Here is a 26,159-nt window from a genome sequence, read left to right as displayed (position 1 = left end):
GAAGCTTCTCATTCAGACATCAGAGGCCAGCTGACACAACGCACAGCACACAACGTCACTGACAATTAGGTGAGCTGATTCCAAATCTGAGACTGTTCATCTTTGTGCTGTGATGTAGTTTGATGTTCTCATGTTTTCTCATCGTCTTCAGGCGCCACCATGAGCTCTGACGCCGAGATGGCTCAGTATGGGCCAGCATCCATCTATCTCCGCAAACCTGAGAAGGAGCGGATTGAGGCGCAGAACCGACCGTTTGATGCCAAAACGGCCTGCTTTGTGCCCGACGTCAAGGAGCTGTACATCAAAGGTGTCGTCCAGAAGAAAGAGGGTGGCAAAGCCACAGTGAAGACTGAAAAAAATGAGGTGAGAAGAAAGGTCCAAGTAGTCTAGGGCTCCTTGTTAGGAACAGCATGTCCCTCTCATTTCACAAAGCATAGTATACAGCACGGCATGCTTTCTCATGTTTTACTGCCTCTTCTGAAATACTGGAGCTACTCTGCAGAATACGGCATCTGATTGAATAAAAAAATTGTTTAATAGCCCTGGGAGGCATATTATAGCGTTTAGATAACCAAAAATAGGCATTTTTTATGGGCACATCCATTATTCACAGTTTTGCGCTATGGCTAGAGGTCTTGGGGTATAACTGATTTGTCCTTACTTCAATGTGACACATATGAAGACAAAAAAAAACACACTGAACTCAAAGCTGCAAGAAGAAAATAATAAAATGTTGGCGTTAAAGTGGCTGAGAGGCTGCCTGAGATACAACTTGGTGAACAACTTTGCTGAGTGTACTTGACACTGCAGACTGTAACAGTCAGCGATGAAGACTGCCATCCTATGAATCCCCCAAAATACGACAAGATTGAGGACATGGCAATGATGACCCACCTCAACGAGCCGTCTGTGCTGTTTAACCTCAAAGATCGTTATGCAGCATGGATGATATATGTGAGTATGAAGCCGCGCAGATGCTTTTGCACTTCTCCCCTTTAACGTACTCTCCTGCCCACAGACGTATTCGGGGCTGTTCTGCGTCACGGTCAATCCCTACAAGTGGCTGCCGGTGTATGACCCACAAGTGGTGTCGGCATACCGGGGGAAGAAGCGCATGGAGGCTCCTCCTCACATCTTCTCAGTGTCTGATAATGCCTATCAGAACATGCTCACAGGTGACGTCAAGGTTCTGTCCAAACTGACCTCTTAAACTTTGCATGCTGACTGAAACCTCCTCATATGTTACCAGACCGTGAGAACCAGTCTGTCCTGATTACGTGAGTCACTCGCATGAACTTGAATGTGTGTTTTTGTCACGATTCAGTTGTTCATTGCACGTGTCGTTCTATTTCTACAGTGGAGAATCTGGTGCAGGAAAGACGGTCAACACGAAGCGTGTCATCCAGTACTTTGCGACAATCGCAGTGGCTGGCGGCAGTGATAAGAAAGAACAAACATCTGGAAAGATGCAGGTATGAGAATGCAATCCAAGATGGGGGAGAAAATCAGATCACAGAATCAGATCAAAGATGGCGCCCTCCGTGGCAGACGTCTCTGTGACACTCTCCCGTGTTTTTCTATTTTTTGCTATTTTATTGTTCATTTTGGACATTCAACACACTCATGCAGTACATTACAACAGAGAGACACTTTTGAACATCGGCAGGGTTCACCATGAACCTTCATTTAGCCTCTCAGACTTTGCCTTTCTTCTGCGCCGGGAGAACGCAGCAGCCTGCGGACCTGGTGAGCTGAATACCCGGCGAGCAAAGCATCCGAGGCGTAAACGAGGCAAGCGAGCCGGCCTGCATGCTAGGCTAAAAGCTAGAGCGACGAGGCCACCGCTACCAAGCCTGCTGCTAGCCAACGTCCGCTCTCTTGAAAACAAGATGGACGAACTACGAGCAAGGATTACAGCTCAACGTGAGATCAGGGAATGCTGTGTCCTCACCTTCACAGAAACCTGGCTGACGGAGGATATACCGGACTCGGCGATCCAGTTGGAATCATTTGCTGCTTACCGGGGAGATCGGACTTTAGCGTCTGGTAAACACAGAGGTGGCGGCGTCTGTGTTTACGTAAACAAACGGTGGTGCACAGACGTACAGACGATGGAAAAGCACTGCTCGCAGGACATTGAGCTGCTGATGGTGAAATGCAGACCTTTTTATTTGCCTCGTGAGTTTAGCGCTGTGTATTTAACTGCTGTTTACATCCCACCACGAGCTAACACTGCTAATGCACTAGGCCTCCTGCATGACATCATTGATAAACACGAGACCAAACACCCAGACGCTGTATTTATTATATCTGGCGATTTCAACCACTGTAACCTCAGGACTGTCCTCCCCAAATATTACCAGTATGTGAGCTTTCCCACAAGGGAAAATAACATCCTGGACCAAGTCTACTGCAACATGAAAGGTGCTTTGAAGGCTGTTCCAAGACCCCACTTTGGAAAGGCTGACCACATCTCTATATTCCTTTATCCAACATACAGACAACTTCTTAAAAAAGCTCCCCCTGTACGTACAGCAGTTAAAGTATGGAATGAAGAAACTGATCAAGTACTTCAGGACTGCTTTGGCTGCACAAACTGGGATGTGTTTAAAACTGCAGCGGGGAGGGAAGATTGTACTGTTGATTTGGATGAATATGCTTCTGCTGTTACTGGCTACATTAGCACATGTATAGAGACTGTTACCACCACCAAGTATTACAGAAAATACCCTAACCAAAAACAGTGGATGAACTGTGATGTAAGGGCTAAGCTACGTGCTCGTTCGACTGCATTTGTCATGGGCACCGCTGATGACTACAAAAAGGCCAGATATGACCTGAGGAGGTCCATACGAGAGGCCAAAAGACAGTACAGACAGAAGCTGGAGGGCTACTATTCCACCTCAGACCCTCGGCGCGTGTGGGCGGGGCTCCAGCACATCACAGACTATCGACAGCAGAGTAGCGTAGCCACGTCCAGCCAAACCACACTTCCAGATGAGCTGAACGAGTTCTATGCCCGCTTTGACACCCAAACTCCTGATGAGCAGAGAGGGTGGCTGAACCTGGGGAGCACACAGGACTCACCTCTCATGGTGACATCAGCTGATGTGCGCAGGGTTCTGAACAAAACAAACCCACGAAAAGCAGCAGGGCCAGACAACATCTCAGGACGTGCACTTCGGGTTTGCTCATCAGAGCTAGCTGATGTGCTTGCTGACATATTTAACCTGTCGCTTGCACAAGCATCTGTACCGACCTGCTTTAAGTCCACCACCATAGTGCCCGTACCCAAGAAGAGCAACGTGACCTGCTTGAATGACTATCGCCCTATAGCACTCACTCCTATTGTTATGAAGTGCTTTGAAAGATTAGTCATGACCCACATCAAAAAGAGCATCCCGGCGGCAACCGTGGACCCTCTACAGTTTGCATATCGCCAGAACCGGTCCACGGATGATGCAGTCAACACTGCCATCCACACAGCCCTTTCTCACCTACAGGGCCAGGACACATACGTCAGAATGCTATTTATAGACTATAGCTCTGCTTTTAATACAGTCTGCCCCCACAAACTCACAGATAAGCTCCTCACACTTGGCCTGTCTCCCCCCCTCTGTAACTGGGTGTTTAACTTTCTCACAGGCAGGCCCCAGTCAGTCAGAGTCCACAACCGCACATCCAGCTCAAGAATTGTGAGCACTGGGACCCCACAGGGGTGTGTGCTGAGTCCACTCCTCTACACGCTCTTCACCTACGATTGCGTGGCCTCCCAGAACAACACCAGCATCATTAAATTTGCAGATGACACTACAGTCATCGGACTGATCACTGGTGGTGTTGAAACATCATACAGAAGAGAGGTGGCGGACCTCATAGCTTGGTGTCGTGATAACAATCTCCTTCTCAATACAGATAAGACTAAAGAGATGATCATCGACCCAAGAACAAGGGAAAAGGAGCCGCATAGACCCCTGTTTATTGATGAGACTGAGGTGGAGAGGGTGAAAACCTTCAAGTTCCTTGGCACACACATCAGCGAGGACCTCACCTGGTCTCACAACACCCAACAAATTCTGAAGAAGTCCCAAAGGAGACTGTACTTCCTGAGAAGACTGAGGAAATTTGGCATGTCCACCACAATCCTGAGTTGCTTCTACAGATGCACTATCGAAAGTGTCCTTACCGCCTCCATCACTGTTTGGTACGGTAACTGTACAACACGTGATAGGAAGGCACTCCAGCGGGTGATCAAGACCTCACAGAACATTGTTGGGGCAGCCCTCCCCTCACTGCAAGACATTTATAAATCTAGAGTCCTACGAAGAACACACAACCTCATCAAGGACAGCACACATCCACAACACTCATTATTCACACTCCTACCGTCAGGCAGACGCTACAGGAGTTTGAAGTCCAGGACCACAAGGCTGGCAAACAGCTTTTACCCACAGGCCATCAGGCTCCTCAACGAAGCACTCGCACACGCCGCACGCAACACACGCACACACTCATAGCACTTTATTTATTTATTTATTTGTATTATTTACTTGTATTAATGTCTTGTCTGTTGTTGTTGCTTAATTTATTGGTATATATGTTTATGTGTTTATGTTTCTTATGTTCTTATTCTTTCATTTGTTTTCTTTCTTTTCTTGGGAGAATGAACAGAATAAGATTTTCATTGCATGGTATAACTGCTGTTGTACTATGCACATGACAATAAAACTCTCTTGAACTCTCTTGAACTTGAAAAGTTCAGAATCTGATGTTTGTGTTTTTCAGGGGACGCTGGAGGATCAAATCATCTCAGCAAACCCTTTGCTGGAGGCTTTTGGGAACGCCAAGACTGTGAGGAATGACAATTCCTCACGTTTTGTAAGTAGCAGGGAAGAAAAGTTGAACTTTTTAGGTTCCCACCGCTAAATGATTAGTACAGTTATTTAGTGGGGTTAAAGGTTATCGTGGATATTATCTTCCAAGTCAGTGTTTCATTGAGACTCCAGAATGATGTCTTGATATTGACCTTTTTCTGTTTGGTGAGGAGACTTTACATCTTTCAGGGAAAATTCATCAGAATTCACTTTGGAACAACGGGGAAGCTTGCTTCAGCTGATATTGAAACGTGTAAGTTTAGCTTTTCAAACCCAAATGTCCATCCATGTGCAGGTATCAGCAGTTCTTGTTCTTTGCTGCAGATTTGCTGGAGAAGTCAAGAGTAACTTTTCAGTTGACAGAAGAAAGAAGCTACCACATCTTCTATCAGATTATGACTGGACACAAACCAGAGCTCATAGGTGGTGCAGCTAACACATTGAAAGCAGTAGTGAGGCAGAGAATGACATTTAAAGGAATGGAATTGTTTCTTTGTGCAGAAATGTTGCTGATAAGTACAAATCCATACGACTTCCCCTTGATAAGTCAGGGGCAGATCACTGTGGCCAGCATTGATGACAAAGAGGAGCTTGTAGCTACAGACGTAAGCTAGCTGTCCTTTCTATGATGTAAACATGCCTTTAATTGTGTACACCTAACTCCTTTTCAATCCAACAGACGGCCACTGACATCCTTGGCTTCACAAATGAAGAGAAGATGTCCATCTACAAGCTGACAGGTGCTGTGTTGCATTATGGGAACATGAAGTTCAAGCAGAAGCAAAGAGAGGAGCAGGCAGAGCCCGACGGCACTGAGGGTGAGGCTCTGGTCTTTCTGTTACCTCTGAGATTCAGACTAGCAAAAGGTTGCTGTTTCTCTCTCAGTGGCTGACAAAGTGGCCTTCCTCATGGGGCTAAACTCCGCCGACCTTCTGAAAGGCCTCTGCTACCCCCGCGTCAAAGTGGGGAATGAGTTCGTCACAAAGGGTCAGACGGTCCCTCAGGTACCGCTTCCAACACCATGCATGTCATCCCAGGTCAATGATTCCCATGATGAGTGAATTGGCAAGCAAGCCTCATAATACCAATTTGAACCTCCAGAAGTTAAGAATGGAGTCTTATTTAGTATGGAGCATGAAGAAGTACAATAACCGGAGGATTTCTCATCAAACAAGGTGGTGTCTAAATGCTTATCAATTGCTAGCATTAAATGCGGGTTAAATGGGTGTGCAGTATGCTTGTGTATCACCGAACATTACTGTAACATTACTGACACCTTGTGACCAGTGTAAAGTACTACATATCATTCACAGCGTCTTTGAATGAGTCTTCCAAATGCCTTATACAGTATATGTATTTAGTTAATTTAGCCATTTTTGTGCTCGGAAATGCTTAATTTAAAAAATACATAAAACTTACTTCAATATGCATATTTCTGACTAACAATAGGCGGTATTAAACCACAAAACAGCATGGTTTATTTAATTGATATATTTTTGAAAAACCGTGATAGACTGACACTGCAAAATTCGAACTTTGAAGTGGCAAGGGATAAATGTACTTGATTTGGTTCAGAACATAAACAGCTCCAAACTGCTGATGACAGCTAAAGTACAAAAGTAATTCATTCTTACTTCAGGTCGCCAATGCAGTTGGCGCTCTGGCCAAGTCTGTCTATGAGAAGATGTTCTTGTGGATGGTGATTCGCATCAATGAGATGCTGGACACAAAGCAGCCAAGACAGTTCTTCATTGGAGTGTTGGACATCGCTGGATTTGAAATTTTTGACGTGAGTTCAGATTCTTACCTAATTTTGGTCTGCTAATGCTGTGGCTATAGTGGAGGAAGGTCATAAAGTGATCTTGCTGATCTTAGTTCAACAGCATGGAGCAGTTGTGCATCAACTTCACTAATGAGAAGCTGCAGCAATTCTTCAACCACCACATGTTTGTGCTGGAGCAAGAAGAATACAAGAAGGAAGGGATCGACTGGGAGTTCATTGACTTTGGCATGGACCTGGCAGCCTGCATCGAGCTCATTGAGAAGGTGAGACACATACTGTGCCATTTCTAGCCTTGTGGGGGCCCTAAGCAAGATGCTGTTTGGGGGCCCCTAGTTTGTCAATCTACAATGAAGACATTCCTAACCCTTACTGTAGATGGCCCACTAAGACAATAATAATAATAATAATAATAATAATAATAATAATAATAATAATAATAATAATAATAATAATAATAATAATAACAATAATAATGGATTACATTTATTTAGTGCCTTTTAAAAGGTACCTAAAGAGCTTTCACGGTGAACCCATTATACATTCACACACTGGTGGTGGTATTCTACATCTGTAGCGACAGCTGCCCTAGGCTAGACTGACAGAAATGTGGCTGCCAATTCGCAGCTACGCCTCTCCGACCTGGCTGGGAGGCGCTAGGCACTCATACATGTACATGTGCTAAGACATCCACAAAATGCCTCCTGTCAGACATCATTACACTTTTTTCTCCATTCAACAGCCAATGGGCATTTTCTCAATCCTTGAAGAGGAGTGTATGTTCCCCAAGTCATCAGACACCTCCTTCAAAAACAAACTCTACGACCAACATCTTGGAAAAAATAATGCTTTCCAAAAGCCCAAAGTGGTCAAAGGCAAGCCGGAGGCTCACTTCTCCTTGGTGCACTATGCCGGCACTGTGGACTACAACATCACTGGCTGGCTGGAGAAGAACAAAGACCCGCTGAACGAGTCTGTGGTGCAGCTGTACCAGAAGTCATCTTTGAAACTGCTGTCTTTCCTCTATGCTTCATTCTCTGGTGCTGAAGCAGGTGAGATACCTGCACAGTGACATACACCAACGAGAAGTCCTCAAAGCAAATCACAACTCTGTTTCTGTCTCGTAGACTCAGGTGGTGATGCCGGCAAAGGTGGGAAGAAAGGTGCAAAGAAGAAGGGCGGCTCCTTTCAGACAGTGTCTGCAGTTTTCAGAGTACAAAAAATGTTGCTACTTCTTAGCAAAATATAATTTCCTCTGTATTATGCTGACCATCCTCCTGGAATGTATCGTTTATAGGAAAATCTTGGCAAGCTGATGACTAACTTGAGAAGCACCCACCCACACTTTGTACGTTGTCTGATTCCGAATGAGGTTAAAACTCCAGGTACAACAAAGATGTCATTTTGGATAAAATTAAAGATGAAGACCCAAATAATAAAAAAACATCACACACTGTTTTTGGTTTTGGTAGGTATAATGGACAACCACTTGGTTATCCACCAGCTGCGCTGTAACGGTGTGCTGGAAGGAATTCGAATTTGCACGAAGGGATTCCCTAGCAGGATTCTGTATGCAGACTTCAAACAAAGGTCCTTCATACTCTGTCCTACATACTAATACAGTGTCTGGAGTCATGTGGTCCTGTAGAGGTCCAATACGGCTTATGTAATTATGCTTGTGTGTACATCGCTAAAGTTTGTCATCACCTTCATTCAAAACGAGCAGATACAGAATCTTGAATGCCAGCGCCATCCCAGAGGGACAGTTCATCGATGGCAAGAAAGCTTCTGAGAAGCTTCTGGGTTCTATTGATGTTGATCACAGTCAGTACCGCTTTGGCTCGACTAAGGTATGCGTTCTGGCACACTGTGCTTAACTTTTCCGACATGAATTTGTTGCAAAGGATGTTTTCTTCCAGGTGTTCTTCAAAGCTGGTCTACTTGGAACTCTGGAGGAGCTGCGAGATGAAAAACTAGCTTCTCTTGTCACGCAGACACAAGCAGTTTGTCGTGGTTACCTGATGAGGAAAGAATACTCCAACTTGATTGCTCAAAAGTATGAAGTTTAAGCTTTTCCGAAATGAAATTATTTGAGCAGAGGCCAAAACATGTGATCTGCATATCTGACAGAGATTGCGTCTGGATTTTACAATACAATCTGCGCTCGTTCATGAATGTCAAACATTGGCCATGGATGAAGCTCTTCTTCAAGATAAAGCCTCTACTGAAGAGTGCAGAGACAGAGAAAGAGATGGCCACCATGAAAGAGGACTTCATCAAATGTAAGGAGGACCTAGCCAAGTCAGAAGCCAAGAGGAAGGATCTGGAGGAGAAAATGGTTTCTCTGCTGCAGGAGAAGAACAATCTCCAACTTCAAGTACAAGCTGTGAGTGTCACTGTGCTTTACAGTTGCCGATGAAACCTTGTATGCTATTTTCTGACTTCTCTTTTACACTTCCCCAGGACTCTGAGAACCTCTGCGATGCAGAAGAACGATGTGAGGGCTTGATTAAAAGTAAAATCCAGCTGGAGGCCAAACTTAAAGAGGTGACTGAGAGGCTGGAAGATGAAGAGGAAATCAACGCTGAGTTGACCACGAAGAAGCGAAAGCTTGAAGACGAATGCTCTGAGCTTAAGAAGGACATTGACGACCTCGAGATAACTTTGGCAAAAGTGGAGAAAGAGAAACACGCCACTGAAAACAAGGTTTGATTGTGGGACTGTTGGGCATTTTTGTGATGTTCATGACAAAACTGATGACACTCTTGTTACCTTTATTCCTTTTGCAGGTTAAAAATCTCATGGAGGAGCTGGCGGCTCAGGAGGAAAGCATCAGCAAGCTGAGCAAAGAGAAGAAGGCCCTTCAAGAAGCCCACCAGCAAACCATGGATGACCTTCAAGCTGAGGAAGACAAAGTCAACTCTCTGACAAAGGCCAAGTCAAAGCTTGAGCAGCAAGTGGATGATGTGAGTCGCAGCTAATGACAAAACATTAATTCAACCTGAGCCGTGTGACTTGTTCTCCAGCTTGAAGGTTCACTTGAGCAAGAGAAGAAAGTCCGCATGGACCTCGAGAGGGGAAAGCGGAAGCTGGAGGGGGACATAAAAATTACACAAGAATCCGTGATGGATTTAGAAAATGACAAACAGCAGTCTGAGGAAAGGATGAAGAAGTAGGTGGATGGAATGTGTTGGTACAAAAGAGACAAGCGGACGGTTGCACCTGACATTTATTTTCTTGTCACCACAGAAAGGAGTTTGAAAACAACCAGCTACTCGGCAAGATTGCAGATGAGCAAACAATCAACAATCAGCTTCAAAAGAAGTTGAAGGAACTCCATGTAAAGACGCTTTTAGTCAAACATGAACCACGCTGACAGTACCTCTTCCATAACACCCCTCCTCTTATTCTTCCAAGGCTCGAATTGAAGAAATTGAGGAAGAAGTAGAGGCTGAGCGTGCCATGAGAGCCAAGATTGAGAAGCAGAGGTCTGACCTGGCCCGTGAAATCGAGGAGGTCAGTGAGAGGCTGGAGGAGGCCGGAGGAGCGACTGCTGCTCAGATTGAGATGAACAAGAAACGGGAGGCCGAGTTTCTGAAACTGAGGCGAGACCTAGAGGAGTCGACGCTCCATCACGAGACCACAACCGCCGCACTGCGCAAGAAGCAGGCGGACAGTATGGCTGAGCTTGGAGAGCAGATAGACAACCTGCAGAGAATCAAGCAGAAACTTGAGAAGGAGAAGAGCGAGCTGAAAATGGAGATTGATGATTTGGCCACTAACATGGAAACTGTGGCTAAAACTAAGGTGAGAAAAGGGGAATGATTCCAGAATCCTGACGCTATTGTGATACATTTTATATTTTCAACTGCACAGGTCAGTCTGGAGAAGACCTGCCGCTCCATGGAGGATCAGCTAGTCGAGTTAAAGACCAAGAATGATGAAAACACACGTAATATTTCCGATCTCACCAATCAGAAGGCCCGTTTTCAAAATGAGACCGGTATGTGAATTCTGTCTTTGAATAAAGTTGGTCTGTTCATCACACACACGTGCTCAATAAGACCAATAAACAGTGAGCGTTTGGTTTGCATCCTTTTTTGAAGAAACCAAATTGCCCCAAATTAAAGTCATGAGGTGCTTCTGAACAAATGTTGTGAAAGTCAAACTGACATTTTTCTGCTTGGTGTAGCCGAGTTATCCCGACAACTGGAAGAGAGAGAGAGTGTCATATCCCAACTGACGAGAGGAAAGCAGGGCTTCAACACACAAATTGATGACCTGAAAAGACTTATGGAGGAGGAAACAAAAGTAATCAAAGATGACAACTGCAGACACTTTTAAGTAGTTTATTAATGACCGTCTATGTCCCTCCACAGGCCAAGAACGCTCTGGCGCACAGTTTACAATCATCTCGTCACGACTGCGATCTCCTCCGTGAACAGTACGAGGAGGAACAGGAAGCTAAGGCGGAACTGCAGCGTACTTTGTCGAAAGCTAACACCGAGGTGGCTCTCTGGAGGAACAAATATGAGACGGATGCTATCCAGCGCACTGAGGAGCTGGAGGAAGCAAAGTAAGCCGAGGCTCCTGCGTGGAATAATTCTACTGACTACAAAGTCTATAGGATTTTATTTCTGACAGAAAAAAGCTGGCCCAGCGGCTCCAAGAGGCCGAGGAACAAATCGAGGCGGTAAATTCAAAGTGTGCCTCGCTGGAGAAAACAAAACAGCGACTTCACAACGAGATGGAGGACCTCATGGTTGATGTGGAAAGGTCCAACAGCTTAGCTGCCACACTGGACAAGAAGCAAAGAAACTTTGACAAGGTATTTGGATCGCAAGTTGGAGGTCCGACTCACTACTTCCTGTCATTAACAAAGAAGGCCCAAATGTTTCCATGAATTCAGATTTTGTCTGAGTGGAAGCAGAAGTATGAAGAGTCTCAGGCTGAGCTGGAAGGCGCTCAGAAGGAATCTCGATCACTGAGCACGGAGCTGTTCAAACTGAAGAACTCCTATGAGGAGGCCCTGGACCACCTGGAGACAATGAAGAGGGAAAACAAAAACCTGCAACGTGAGTTAAACATTAGCACAATAATCCGTTTCAGAGATCACTTCCTAAAATGTGTCTCATTACACACCTAGAGGAGATAGCAGACCTGACAGAACAGATTGGGGAAAGCGGGAAAACCATCCATGAAATGGAGAAATTCAAAAAGAGTGTTGAGACTGAAAAGTATGACATGCAAACTGCGCTGGAAGAAGCTGAGGTAGCAATAGCATGCCTTGCCAAGAAACATTCAAAGAACATAAACTAGTGTAACCTGTGACAATGTTCGCTTGCTAAGGCCTCCCTGGAACACGAGGAATCCAAAATCCTGTGCGTTCAAATGGAGCTGAACCAAGTGAAGGCCGAAGTGGATCGGAAGGTAGCAGAGAAAGACGAGGAGATCGACCAGCTGAGGAAGAACAACCAGAGAGTCGTAGAATCCATGCAGGCCACTCTGGACGCTGAGGTCCGCAGCAGGAACGATGCCCTGAGAATGAAGAAGAAAATGGATGGAGACCTGAACGAGATGGAGATCCAGCTGAGCCATGCTAACAGGCAGGCAACTGAAGCCATGAAACAGCTGAGGAACGTCCAGGGGCAACTCAAGGTGTGAATATTTGTTGCTTTGTTTTGACAGAAGATTGTTTGGTCAAATGGAATCATGGAGGAAACAAAATATTTTCTCAGGATGCCCAAATCCACCTGGATGACTCACTGAGAAGTCACGATGACATGAAGGAGCAGGTGGCTATGATGGAGCGCAGGACCACCTTGATGCAGGCTGAGATCGAGGAGCTTCGAGGAGTCGTGGAGCAAACGGAACGAAGCCGCAAAGTGGCAGAACAAGAGCTGATTGATGCCAGCGAGCGTGCTGGACTTCTTCATTCACAGGTGTTTTTTATCACAAGCCTCATTCAACCATTGTCTTTGTGGGTTTTTACCTCAAACATTTGCTTGGGCTTCAACAGAACACCAGTCTCCTTAACACCAAGAAGAAGTTGGAGATAGATGTTACGCAGCTACATGGTGAAATAGAGGAAGCTGCTCAGGAGGCCAGGAATGCAGAGGACAAGGCCAAGAAAGCCATCACAGATGTAAGGTGCTCCCATTAAGCTGCTGTTTATGTGCAGAATTCTGAACCTGCTGCACGTGCAGGCTGCCATGATGGCTGAGGAGCTGAGAAAGGAGCAGGACACCAGCGCCCACCTGGAGAGGATGAAGAAGAACCTGGAAGTCACCGTCAAAGACCTGCAGCATCGCCTGGATGAGGCGGAAAACTTGGCTATGAAAGGCGGGAAGAAACAGATGCAGAAGCTGGAGGCCAGGGTATAAAAATGATCAATTTGGCAATTGATTTAACTGTCACTATGTACCTAAAACGTGAGTGGCTATTTGCAATTAGCTCAACTTGGTCTTCTCTAAAATATTCTTCAGGTTCGTGAGCTGGAGACTGAACTGGAAGCCGAGCAAAAGCGATGCTCCGAGTCCATCAAAGGAGTCCGCAAATATGAGAGGAAGGTCAAAGAGCTGAGCTATCAGGTACCAAAACAATCTCACTGGTTGATTCGGGTCAGAGCGTCTTCACAGGCTGTGTGGCCTCTTCCAGGCTGAAGAGGACAAGAAGAACAACATTCGGCTGCAGGACTTGGTGGACAAGCTCCAGATCAAGATGAAGTCCTACAAACGTCACGCAGAAGAAGCTGTGAGTCTGCCGCCATCGTCACGGTCAGCCACGACGAGCTAGTGGCTGCTGTTACGACTCTTCATGTCTCCCCCAGGAGGAGCAGGCCAACATGCACATGTCCAGATTCAGGAAGGTTCAGCACGAGCTGGAAGAGGCCGAAGAGAGAGCTGATGTGGCTGAATCGCTTGCCAACAAGATGCGAGCCAAGAGTCGCGACATCGGACCCAAGGTAGGAGTCTTTCATATGTTGGAACATCAGTGTGGCTTTGTTCACAATCACCTTCCTCAAATAATAATCACAACTTCTCTGCTTGTGATGCCTTTCAGCCGCCTGAAAAACAAGGCGAGTAGCTGAGCGTGGACCGGGGTATCATTGCATTCAGTTCATATAGAACAGGAGTGTCAAACTTGTGCCATGAAGGGCCAAGCCACTGCGGGTTTTCTTTCTAACTGGTTACTAAAACAGGTGATTTGAATGATCAACACCTCCTTCAATTTGAGGGAAGGAGCTCATCAATGAAATCACCTGCTGGAGAAACTGGTTGGAGAGAAAACCTGCAGTATCTCAGCCCTCCATAGTGACATAGAATATATTTCCAATGATTTATGTCAATGTGCAGCCAGATTAAATCGCAACACTTCATTCACATCAATGCATCAAGTCATGCCGTAAAAACCCAATTCAAAACAATTCAGCACCTTCATAACACACGCTAGAGCTTCAGAAGCTCCAACATTCGCAAGGTACTACTCTAGCAAACAAAGACTCCTTAGCTTGTCAGCTAAACATTTGAAAAATAAAAAGTGTCAACTTAAAAAAAATCTTTGTGTACAATGTCAGGTAGTTTAAAGAACAATAAACGAATGAGTTGATAATAATCACATTCATGCTAACAATGCTTAGCTGCTGCTGGAAAACAAAAGTAGAGGTTCTTAGTGACCTCAAATGAAGATGGAAAAGTTGCGCAGCTAGTGCTTATTTAGGCCGTGACACGTCAAACCCCCGCCCGCAAACACCCAGCAGGAGCCACGCTTTGAAGACCTGTGGAGCTGTTCTGTCTTTCACCAGCAGGGGGAGACAGTGTCCTCTTCAACTAGACTGAAGAAGAAACATGACACCAAATGAACATGTGACCTTACAAATGTTGACTTTGTTGCTGACATAAAAATAAGCTTAATAAAATTTGTGACTCTACATCTTTTTTCTTGTTTATCCTTTTTCTCCCTTCTGTGCCTCATGAGCCTACACACACACACTTAAACTTTTTTTTTTATTTTTTTACTTGTAAATGACTGCCGATGCATTCATCTCCACCTCGCCCGGGCCATCATCTCATCATGACTGCAATCTCCTCAGATTGATTGCCCAGATGTATACTGATGAACATAATAATACATATACATATAATACAATTATTCCCTTTTGTTAGGCTAACCATATATTCATTAACAATAAACAGGACACTCAGTCCAGCAATGACAAACTCAAATTATACTGAAAGTACTCAAAGGTGCCTTCATCATTTCTATACATTCAAAGTATCCCTCCTCTGTATGGATGGGAAAGTGTTATATTAGAAGATACTATCTACCAAAGAAATACACTTAGATAGGCTTCTCGTTTTCATTATGATTAAAATATAGTTTCAGTGGTGAAAAAATAACTTCTCTGGAATTAAATAATGATAGAAATACTGTCTCTTCTGTATTAGAAAGAAAAATCTCACTGGACATATAAATAACTAAAACATATGAACTAATATTACCTATAGAGTATACACTCCTGAGTGTAAAGAGAGCCGCCCACGCGATAGCCTTTCAGGGATAGGCACGTGCAGCAGAGTGCCCCAGTGCAGCTCAATTTAATGGCCCAATGAAAAACAAATAAAACACATATTTGTTAAAAAATAAAAATTAAAAAAAAAAAAGAAACAGGTGAAAACTGAAAAATTTCCATCTCATCACGCTATTATCGAACCGAAACTGATATTACCCATGCTATAGATATTTGTATCGACCTGACAAAGTATGTATCTAGCCTTAAACTAACACCTGTCAGAAGAAGCTGGTCGGCCCAAACCCTCCGAGAAACAAGATGACTTTTTGGAACCAATAAACTATACAACATAGTCACGCAGTTTACACTGCACAATTTATAATCAATATTAAGGACTCACCAATGAAGGAGGTGAGGTACTTCAATGCTTGGTCTACAATGCTAACGCTAGCGTTAGCATTAGCATTAGCATTGTCAGACATGTGTTAGCGGCTATTTCCTGGCCACGGTAGCTCCGCCCCCGGAAGTAATGTCTTGCTGGAAGAGGACTTGATAATAAGGCAAGACTTCTGGAACTCATCATATTGCCCCCTTTCTGTCTTCAAAAGAGGTAATGAGCTTTTCATGATGATTGATGACATACTGTAACTTATTTATTAGCATCTTCATGGACATCTTCAGTGAGTGACACACACAGTGCATGAGCAAATACAACAAATGATCTGTGTCATGTCAAAAATATTAAAGCTTCATAGTAAAAACCTGACTGAAAGTTTCTACATGATGTAATTACTCCAAATGCTGCATGAGTAGACACAGACAACAAACTTAAATAAAAGGTGCATAATCCACAATGATTGGCAATGAGTGGCAATGATTACTGTACATCAATAATCCTTCCCTCACTATCAATGTCATCATGTGTTGAGGCGCTAATCAGCACACACACAACGTAATGTAAGCACCGCCATGTGGTGCTCTGTGTGGTTACATAAACAATATGTCCAGTCACATGATTCTCTAGACGTCCATATGTTGATGCAGCGCTGTGTCAAAGGTCATGTGGTCAAAGAGGCAGCATGTAGGATGCATCTTAGCATCAAGATGGCGGCCCTTCCTCCCACCGCTTGTTATATCACATGATCACGTGGAAGATTTGATGAGATGCATGTTGTCTCAAAGCCGAGCGTGTTACATTATTTCCACAAGACACACACACACACACACACACCAATATATTCCGGTATTAGATTTTTAAATCCAACAGTCAATTGGGATCAAGGAAATGTGTTCCAGTGGGCCACAGGGGCAGAAGGGGCCGCTCTGCTTTAGCAGTACGCCTCTCCTTGCGGCTCCGCTACACGGTCCATTTCCAGCATGTAAGCGCTTCCCGTGGACGGCTTGTGTCCGTTGATGGGCAGTTCTAGCGGCGGCGCCTCGGCATCAGCCGTCATGTACCACATGTGATCGTGGAGGTCCAGCTCCATCAGCTTCTGCTTGATCAGCAGGCTCTTCTCGATGTTCCGCCGCTTGAACTTGAACTCGATGATGGTCTTGGTGTAGCGGTTCAGCGCCGTGACCGCCGAGCCCATGCAGGTGCCGAAAGACCCCCATGCTAGGCTGTGAGGAGGAGGGAGTTAGAGCTTACTGATGGCGAACACAGGTGCACATTAACAATGTTGAAGCTAGCTCTCACCACATCACTTCAAAACTAGAAAAAACACCAAAAACACCCACATTTAGCATTGGCAGCAGCTGATGCTAATGTTATCTTAGTAGTTAAAATAATCTTACACATAAGACCAACTGTAGTCCCACGTTTTGGGCCTCCAGTCTTCTGGGCCCATGGCCACGGCCAGCTGGAATATGGTGGTGAACATCATGTGGGCCACCATCCCACAAAGGCCTGCAGAATTCAAATCATTGTTTAGTCCTCACACGCCATGAAACATCGTTATTTGCTTGCATGTATATCAAGTGCATACATTGAGGAAAAGAAGTTTTGATTAGTTTACCTCCCGACACAGATTTCAACGTAGTAGCTTTATTGTCACAGTGAGAGATAGAATGTAAACAAAATCCAGGTTGGAGAGGTTTGAATGGAAGAGAGTGTTTGTGTGACAGGTGTCGTTTATACACATCATGAGTTGAGGTTAGGAGTACAGTGGAACCTCGGTTAGCGTCGTTAATTCTAACCGAAACGGATGCTAAACGAATCCATTTTTAACTCTCCTTCAGTCAAGGTAAAAGTAAGCTTAAATGTTCATTTATCCCTTTCACTCATCATTTATGTGCTTTTAGAACTGTTTTATGCATGTCAAATTGTAATTGTAAAACTATAAAAACATGTTTAGTGTAAACATTTTTCAAAGTTACCCGCTGATGACATCATAGACGGGCCAAATCTGCTACCGCTTGTGCACGCCATCAAATCCAAACGAACACGTGAGTGTTTTGAATGTTTTTTTCTACATTCTATCTCTCTGTTGCAATGAAAGTTCCATACAGATGGTGGAATGTTCATATCCTTGTAAAAGGGTAAACTTGGACGGAAAAACGTATTTGACACTGTATCTTACATAATACCTGGCTCCCAACAAAAGTGATCATGCAAGAGAATCAAATCATGTTTCTAATTTTTCTGTTATGGAGGGATCATATTCAGAGCAGGGTGGTCCGTCTCTCAGCCCCCCAGTGGGACTCTGGCCCTCCCTTTCATCCAGCGGTCGGCCTCCCAGCAGCTTTACTGAGGATTAAATCCTAACAACAGTGGAGGAGGGAGGGGTGGGTGCGGGTAGGGGAGGGGAGGGGGCGGGGGTGTTTAGGTCCACTGGGCAGGTCTTGGTCACGGCCCAAAAGCTGCCCGCCTCCAATCGGATTATTGCACAAACCAGCGAGCAAATCCTCAGTCAGCCAGTGGAGACCACCACAATGACCTGCTGGTAACTAGTCTAACTAGTCTGACTAGTCCTCCTTGCGCGAGACCTACTCTAATGTGACTGTCCTATAGTCCTGGAGTCTTCTGGAGTTTTCCATAGTAGAACGTGAAGCCATAGATTACTTTCACATTACTATCAAACTCTACTTGGCAAAGTCTTTCATGTGTTCATTGATTAGCCACTAATAGATTTGGCGACCTGTTGGCCCTCGCTCATAAACACATTATAACGGGACTGTCGGTGAATGTAGCTTGTCCTTCCAGCCCCTTACAGTAGATGGCATCATAACTCTGCTTCTTAACAGAGAAGCTTCTTCTCTGCTCTGCCAGAGAAAAAGAAGACGTAGCAGGAGGGATCAGCGTTGCCAACTTAGCCACGTTGTTGCCATATTTAGCCAGTCTTCAGACCCTATTATTCAGATTCTGGCTTTCAAAAAAAGTGACAAATCTAGCAACTTTCTCTGGTCTTGTTGGACCCTTTTAGAGACTCAGGCATGAAAGCACGTATCGCTCTTCTCAACGAGCAGCTTCTACTACCCTGGCAGTAGCACACACATGGGGCTCCTTCTTGCTTGTGACTTAAAAAAACCCTCAAAAAGCAAGGAGAGAAGGAAGTTCATTTGTATTTTTAAATCTATTTGTTTTATATTTGTTTTTTGCTCTCTTTTTGTCTCCTGCAGCGTCCACAAAAATGACATGTGAATGCATCATGGCTAATTAATCACCTTGACATCCTCCCTGCTTACCTGACAGCGCCGTGCACAAGGCGGCAAAGGCACTCAGCTTCAGTTTGTTCATGACGCTGAAGCAAGGACACTGCTCCAAGGTCATGAGGGCGCCGCCGGCAAACAGCAAGGTTAGATACAAGGTCTCGGCCACGATGCACAGCCACAGGACGCCTGCGACACACACCATAGTTAGCCATCATCATCATGTCATCATGCAGTTAAAGCACCGGCATGGTGGATGAGACCAGCTTCTAGAACTGGGTTGTCCAAAGGCAGCCCAGGGGCCTGTTTTTTTATTGGCCGGCGGCACATTCTAACAAGAAAGCTAAAAAAAAAAAAAATAGAAAAAATGGATTTTACAAGAATGAAGTGAAAATATTAAAAGAAAAAAGTTTCAATCTAATGACAAAAAGCCTGAATTTTACAATAACATTGTAGTATTATGAGGAAAATATCATCACAATCATTTTGTAGCACAAAGTTGGAACATTAAAGAAAAAAGATGTTATTTGTACTATTGTGAAAGTCGAATAAAGCATCAAATAAAGTTGTTTTTGGAAAATTAGGTGCAGGAAAAAGAGAAAGAAAATTTACAAGAAGAAAATTGAAATAGTTGGAAAACACAACAACAGCAAAAATTGAAAAAAAACAGCTGTATTTTACAAGAATAAAGTCAAAATACTAGAAAAAAGTTGCAATTTTACAAGAATAAAGTTGACAAACTTGTAATATGAAGAAAAATAATGTCATTTTAGTCACATAGGAGTTATATAATAATAATAAAAAGACATTATTTTTTTAAAGTTGTAATATGAGAAACAAACAAAACAAAATAAATGGTCAGTTTTGGAAAATCAGGCTGTGGAATAATTTAAAATATTTAGGAAATCATAAGTCATAATATTACGAGATGAAAAAATATAAATATATTTAAGAAGAAATTTGAAATATTTGGAAAATTTGCAAAAAAGAGGAAAGAATGAATTTTGATATTAATAATAGGCTTTTTCACCGATATGACAAAGCTGAGGTGAATATGTATATATTATATATATATATATAATATGTATGTATATATGTAATATGTACTTCTTATCATAACTACGTGTGTTGTTTTATGAAATATCAAAGCGGCAAAGTTGCACCCTTTCATTTTTCACTATGTGGCCCTCGCTGAAGGAAAACGTTTGGACCCCACCTTTTGTAGAATGTGTCCAAAACGAGGTACTGACCTCGTTCGTGTTCAGGTGCGATCTCAGAGAAGTCTCGACACTCGAAGCCTGCCATCACACATATAGAATATTCCGTCATCACAACATGACAAAACTGCTCACTCACTTCACTGCTTGACCTTCTCCCCTAAAGTCTGCCCTTTTATCCGCTGTCACCCGACTGCAGAGAAAATGACTTCACTCAGATGAGCTTTCACGCAGCTCGGACTGAAACATTGAACACGTCTTTGGTCTTTTGTCATCACAGCTTCAAAGCTCCTATTCGACATCACGTCTGACATGTTAGTGGACGTGGCTCCCCTTCTTACCGTTCATGTCTGCGGCCTGCTCACAGGAGAAGAAGATCCCGGTGTGGAACTTCCTGAGCAGGAACTTCTCCTCCCCGGTCTCAAAGATGTACTGCACCAGGCGGCTGTCGTTGATGTTGGAGCTGTTGAAGCGGATGCAGAAGAACTGCTTGACCTTGACGGGCGGCCCCGTGCAGAAGGGCTTGGCCACCTTCCTGGTGCCCTCGCACCAGTAGCTGGTGCTCACGGCCGACAGGGCGAAGGCGAACGCCACAAAGTTGAGGGTGAGCGCCAGCGAAGCCCGCCGTCCGCGCTCCAGCCTCATGGTCCAGGCCGGAACCAAGAAGGCGACTAATCCCGGCTTTTGACGCACAGCCACCGTCTTTCGCCTGCCGGCAGATGCGTCAAATCTTCATAATCTGGTTGGCGTGGAGGCTCCTTGGCCGTGAAGAAACCCGCTTCTTTTAGGGAGTCATCCCCGCGCTTCCCGCTGGCGCCACACAAAGTCCGCTCTTTCCGCTCCTCAGCGTCGCTCCTCCCCTTCCAAATCTTTGCCGCCATATCGCCGGCCACAAATGGCAAATTATATGCCAGACTTGCGCTCGGCGTATTCATAAAGAACAGATTAGGGATTATAATCCACAACAAGGTTCTTACTCTCCGCCTGCCCGCTGCAGCCACAAGATCAACTGGCATCACGCTGCTAACATCCACAGGCTTTTTGCTAGAATCTTCTACAACTGCTGCTGCGTCTCGCTGACGTCTCCACGGACATTGTTAGAGCTACATTGTCCTTGGGGGCGGGGGGGTTCTTCTTTGTCCCCGTGACCTTTGAACTGGAGCATGTGTTGAGTCCTGCAGTGATGCTCGTGTACCTTTTGGTTTCTAACACAATGTAAGATTGCTTCATGTGTGGTTACATCAGAGTATTACTTGTCCACCTGCCCACCCCCACCCCCCAGGGAGGCCGAGCATTGTGTGCTCTGTGACAAAAAGAGCTCCTGAACGTAATGTGATTATGCCAAAGTACACGAGGACATTTTTAAAGATTAAATTAATCTGGTTTGGTGAAAGTAGGCATGCAGGATGAACACGCAGGATTACGCAGCGGAGGCCAAAAACAATCTCAAAAGATGCCTTCACGTCCGTGACCTTACTGGGGTCAAAGGTAGATAGATAGGGTGAGGACAACATGAAACCATGACAAGGTTTCTTCAAGACAAAACAGCACTTTCTAATCAACTCATTCCCTGCAGCTAATGCTAATACTAATGCTAATCAGAGCGCTCAACATAATCTCAGCTCTTTATAGTGAAGATGCTCACTTTCTTTGCTTTCTCACATCAACTTGCTAAAATGTAGCACAGTGGTCCCTCGTTTATCGCGAGGGTTAGGTTCTGAAAATAACCCGCAATAGGCGGAATTTGCGAAGTTGTCAGCTTTATTTTTTACAGTGATTATATATGTTTTATATCTAATATATTACAGTATATATGTTTTCTCAGACAGGCATCAACATCTTCTCACATTTTTCTGAATTTTAAACATCAACCTATGAGGTTGGACACATAAGAAGTTATTAATAGTGAGGTGCCGCAGGTGCCCTTGAAGGTGCAGAACGTTTCGTCGTCATTGTGGGTTTTGTCGGGTAGAAAACTTGCAAGCATACAGCACTTCAGAGCCACACTGCTAGCGATCGAACGCAACAGGAGACACGGCACGGAGGAGTTAGATTGACAATGGTCTACAGTCCCTTAGCCAATCAGGACGCCGAAAACAATGCACATTCATGCGCGGTAAGAAAAAGCATACAAAATGACACACAAAAAAATCTGCCAAACAGCGCGGCCGTGAAAGGTGAACCGCGATGTAGCGAGGGACGTCTGTATTGCTATTAAGCTGTGTAGGTTGTCAATCACCCAGATCCTCAAAGGTTAAATGGAGGCACCGGTACGCTTTCTATTTGTCAAACCGAGCAATGCTGTTTCTGCAGTGCCGTGCAGTGAGGAACACAATGACCTCTACCTTGGAGAGACCAAGCAACCCGTACACAAACACATGGCACAACACAGGAGAACAGGTTCTTCAGGTCCAGACTCAGCAACACACGAGCATCTCAAGAGGAATCAATGTCTAAATTCTGGATGGGGTGTGAAAGAAGCCATCTGTGTCAATCTAAACAGATGAGTAGGTTCACACCATCATCTATCATCTGCTTAGAGCAATGTCCTCATACCCATCTCCCCCAAAGATTGTCTGAGAAGGTGAAGGTGAAGAAGACCAGGCAGATGAACGACCTATTGTTATCTAAGATGGTCTACCACCAGTCACAACAACCCGACCGTGACCACCCCCATGTGACACATTCACCAGAGACGTAAATAGGCAGACTCCTCTTCAGACCGGCCCTTTCACAGGGCGATTATTTTATTCTAACTATTCTAATTATTTTATTATATTTTAAATTTGTCTAGGAGTCTCAAGGACAGTTTACAATTGAAATCAAATCGCAATGCCAGCACTGGAGAGAGCGATTAGCGGCCAATGTTCCTCTTTCTTTTATGACTTCTGTCCCTTTTTTAATTGTTGGGATATTAGGCTCCAGCCAGTGGAGGTTTGGACAGCCAGTTGCTCCTCAGACAGATATGAAATAGGGTGGCATATCTACACACTGTGTGTGTGTGTGTGTTTGCACAGTGTGCATTTGTTCCAAGCAAAAGGTCTTCTGAGTGTGTTATGTCTGTGTGCTAGATAAGCACAAATATGTCGCCATACTCCTAAAACACAGTGGAAAATGTTCCATTCCTAACAGGCTCCATTGCCTCCATTCAACCTTTGAGGAATATTGTGATTACCATCATCTCTGAACAACCATGGCCACACAGTGGTCAAGTGGTTTGCATGTCGGCCCCGCGGTCAGGAGATCAAGGGTTCAGATCTCCGTGGGAACGTGTTTGTGTGTTTTCTCCGGGTACTTCCTCCCTTATGTTAACTGTATGCTCTAAATTGCCCTGCGATTGGCTGGGGACCTGTCCAGTGTGTACCCCACCTCTCGCCCAAAGTCAGCTGGGGTAGGCTCCAGCTCACCCATGACCCAAATGAGGACAAGTGCCATAGAAGATGGATGGCTGGTTCTTTTGGTAACCATGGAAACCTGTCCATCAGCATGGAACTTGCCCAACTTTCCTTCCAGGGAGGAAGTTCTGATTCTGAGGAGACCTAACAGACTTCTAGAAGTGGATCAGAGTCTGCTGCCGCATCTTTAATCCTGGACCAGAGTCTGTTGCGGATGTTGAATGTGTTCAGGCAAAACGTCCGAATATAAAATCCAGTGTGTCTCAGTAGTACGAAGTGCTCTTCTGAAGATCTCCATTGGATCTTCAGCGTTGTAGCGTTGCAAGGAGCTTCCAAAGCCTGCTGTGTTTAATCCTCTTCTTAGGTGTCATAGCGCGGTGACGTGGTCATCTTCTAAATCTGCCACGGAGCCATCTGGATGATCATAATCTCCTCTGCTGCCACAGTGAACACAGATAGACCAGCCAAGGAGAAGAAGCAGCAGCAATGGGGAACACAAAGAGCAGCACGTTGTCCAAGGAGCTCCTGGAGGAGCTGAAGTCTAACACCAAGTACTCAGAGGCCGAGCTGTGCAGCTGGTATCAGTCCTTCCTGAAGGAGTGTCCCGGTGGAAAGATCAGCAAGGAACAGTTTGAGGGCATCTACGCGAGCTTCTTCCCCGACGCCAACCCCACCGCCTACGCCAGACACGTCTTCAGGAGCTTCGACACCAACGCCGATGGCACTCTGGACTTTCAGGAGTACATCGTGGCGCTGCACCTGACCTCGGGCGGTAAGACCCTGCAGAAGCTGGAGTGGGCCTTCGCTCTTTACGACGTGGACGGCAACGGAACCATCAGCAAGAACGAAATCCTGGAGATTGTCAGGGTAGGAGCCTCTTCTTCACCTTGCTATCTTCTTCTTAGATCGGTAGCCAGGCAGACACCAAAGTACACTGCAGGACTCCACGTCCACAAAGTGGCACAAAAAGCCAAAGAAGTGTCATGGTTAACGTTAAAAAGTCATGTGACTTGCATGCAGTCCATCTTCAACATGATACCAGCTGATGACCAGGAGAATCTTCCAGAAGATGAAAACACGCCCGAAAAAAGAGCTGAGAAGATTTGGAGCTTCTTCGGCAAGAAGGAGAACGGTAATTGAAGCACCACAGACGTCTTTTTGTTTCCGTCTTAAAGGTTTTTAAAGGTCAGCTGTTGTGTTTGCTGGATTCTCAGGGCCTTGAATCCACGGCAAGCGGACTTCAGGTTAGATGCTTCTTAGGCGTTACGCTTCTCTCATCTGAGCAGGCTTCATCAGTTCATGCTCAATGACTAGGTAGGATCCAAAGTATTTATCCTCTAAAGGAAGGAGGCACATCCAGACAAGGACAAAAACGACGGTTGTTAAGCCCCAATGGAGTGGGGCCTCTGTCAGCCACTGACGGTCGTTTGGGTGGAATCCACTTGTTAGCATCCCGTTCAGACGTAACGATGGTCATGGACACGCCTGAAACCAACATGGCTGTGTCTTGTTTATTTCTTAGATTGAATCTTCGGATGAAAAGGCAGCACTGGATGCGGGGGAGAGGTGGTGTGGTAGCCCGGCCTGCACCAACCCCTCAGACTAAAGCTGTCCTACCTAGTCACACGATGACCCGATGAAGCCTGCTCAGATGAGAGGCCAAATGTCTTCTGGAAAGTCCAGATGCGATGCATTCAATGCCCGGAGAATAAAATGACCAGCATGAATGAGAATATTTAGAGTTTATGTTTGCTGGATTGTTTGCCAGATAAAATTTCGGAGGGCGAGTTCATCCAGGGTGTGATGGACAACAAGGACATCCTGCGCCTGATCCAATACGACGAGCCTCAGAAAATTAAAGACAAGCTGAAGGAGAAGAAACAGTAGGCTGCTGTTGCCAGTGGCCACACAGGTTTTTGTCTGGGACAAAAAGAGCAGGACTGAAACTTTAACACACGCACACACACAAACAAAAACTCACGCTCATGCGAAGTTAGCATTGTCTCACAAAGGTGTGTTCCCCATGTAGGCTTGGATCAACACGTCCATGATAGTAAAAACCTGCGTGGACTTCCAGTAGTTGTGGTGTCTGCTGTGGTTGTGTTGATGCTGTGTGGGTGTGTGGGTGCGTGTGCGTGTGTTTTTAGTTGATTAAGTAGAGAGCAACAACGCTGCGCCTCCTGAGCTCCTTAAGAAAGGAATACGGCTCAGGTTAACAACGTTAATCCTATCACCACATGAAGGTCGAAACCGACTGACTCAACCGATGAGGCACACACACTCCCAACACACCTTTGTCTGCGACGAACACACTGACAAATGTTCAAACAGTCTGCAAGCTGCAGCCAGCTCAAGTCATCAGCAAATCAGCACTCAAACAGCTAACAGGATGGCGTCAACAGGGGTGTCCAAAGTGCTGCCTGAGGGCCTACACTCAGTTGGTTTAATCGTGTTCAGTGAATAAAATGGCCCCCACATTCTTTGTTTACTGCATTTGGCCCTCAGTGGAAAAAATGTGGACACCCTGGCCGACAAAGAGACTAGAATAATCTTTAATAATACGATAGTTTGCTGTGGTTGTAGTAGTAAACATACAGTCAATCACACCAGGCAATACAAAGAGTGATTTCTCCAACATTAAATGTGTCATTTAAAGAACAGTGTTTTTGCTTTGTTTCAGTGTTTAATTGAATGAATTGTGAATGAATTTAAGGAGCCTGCGGAGGTTCGCTT

General features: G+C 45.0%; 3 protein-coding genes across 4 annotated transcripts; 2 read left to right on the top strand and 1 right to left on the bottom strand.

Annotated features, from left to right (window-relative positions):
* Positions 1-14,556, top strand: LOC129170679 (myosin heavy chain, fast skeletal muscle-like). The gene is made up of 40 exons (XM_054758469.1): positions 1-69; positions 152-363; positions 811-954; positions 1,019-1,175; positions 1,250-1,277; positions 1,358-1,472; positions 4,786-4,878; positions 5,064-5,127; positions 5,199-5,297; positions 5,376-5,479; positions 5,554-5,692; positions 5,760-5,878; positions 6,514-6,663; positions 6,750-6,920; positions 7,397-7,706; positions 7,782-7,867; positions 7,952-8,039; positions 8,127-8,244; positions 8,381-8,504; positions 8,574-8,710; positions 8,785-9,040; positions 9,118-9,360; positions 9,444-9,620; positions 9,681-9,826; positions 9,904-9,994; positions 10,072-10,461; positions 10,531-10,657; positions 10,847-10,965; positions 11,034-11,230; positions 11,299-11,482; positions 11,564-11,729; positions 11,801-11,925; positions 12,004-12,312; positions 12,393-12,596; positions 12,674-12,799; positions 12,861-13,031; positions 13,140-13,244; positions 13,312-13,407; positions 13,484-13,618; positions 13,717-14,556. Exons 2-40 carry the CDS (start codon positions 160-162, stop codon positions 13,738-13,740), a joined length of 5,841 nt encoding a protein of 1,946 aa, XP_054614444.1. The 5' UTR covers positions 1-69; positions 152-159; the 3' UTR covers positions 13,741-14,556.
* A 1,262-nt stretch (positions 14,557-15,818) lies between these two features.
* On the bottom strand, positions 15,819-26,127 carry LOC129170687 (germ cell-specific gene 1-like protein). The gene is made up of 5 exons (XM_054758508.1): positions 20,373-26,127; positions 20,065-20,112; positions 18,851-19,003; positions 16,961-17,072; positions 15,819-16,786 (listed from the first exon to the last, which is right to left on the bottom strand). Exons 1-5 carry the CDS (start codon positions 20,674-20,676, stop codon positions 16,495-16,497), a joined length of 909 nt encoding a protein of 302 aa, XP_054614483.1. The 5' UTR covers positions 20,677-26,127; the 3' UTR covers positions 15,819-16,494.
* rcvrna (recoverin a) lies at positions 23,841-26,084 on the top strand. Of its 2 annotated transcripts, XM_054758511.1 has the most exons (3): positions 23,846-24,293; positions 24,447-24,558; positions 25,195-26,084. In XM_054758511.1, exons 1-3 carry the CDS (start codon positions 23,913-23,915, stop codon positions 25,311-25,313), a joined length of 612 nt encoding a protein of 203 aa, XP_054614486.1. In that variant the 5' UTR covers positions 23,846-23,912; the 3' UTR covers positions 25,314-26,084. The 2 variants fall into 2 exon arrangements, with proteins under 2 accessions (XP_054614485.1, XP_054614486.1); XM_054758510.1 differs by having other exon boundaries at positions 23,841-24,558.
* Positions 26,128-26,159: the final 32 nt, after the last annotated feature.

The sequence above is a fragment of the Dunckerocampus dactyliophorus genome, chromosome 18 (genome assembly GCF_027744805.1).
Source record: "Dunckerocampus dactyliophorus isolate RoL2022-P2 chromosome 18, RoL_Ddac_1.1, whole genome shotgun sequence".
NCBI lineage: Eukaryota > Metazoa > Chordata > Actinopteri > Syngnathiformes > Syngnathidae > Dunckerocampus > Dunckerocampus dactyliophorus.
Note: the sequence above shows the minus strand (reverse complement) of the source record. Positions and strands in the feature narration are given on the sequence as shown.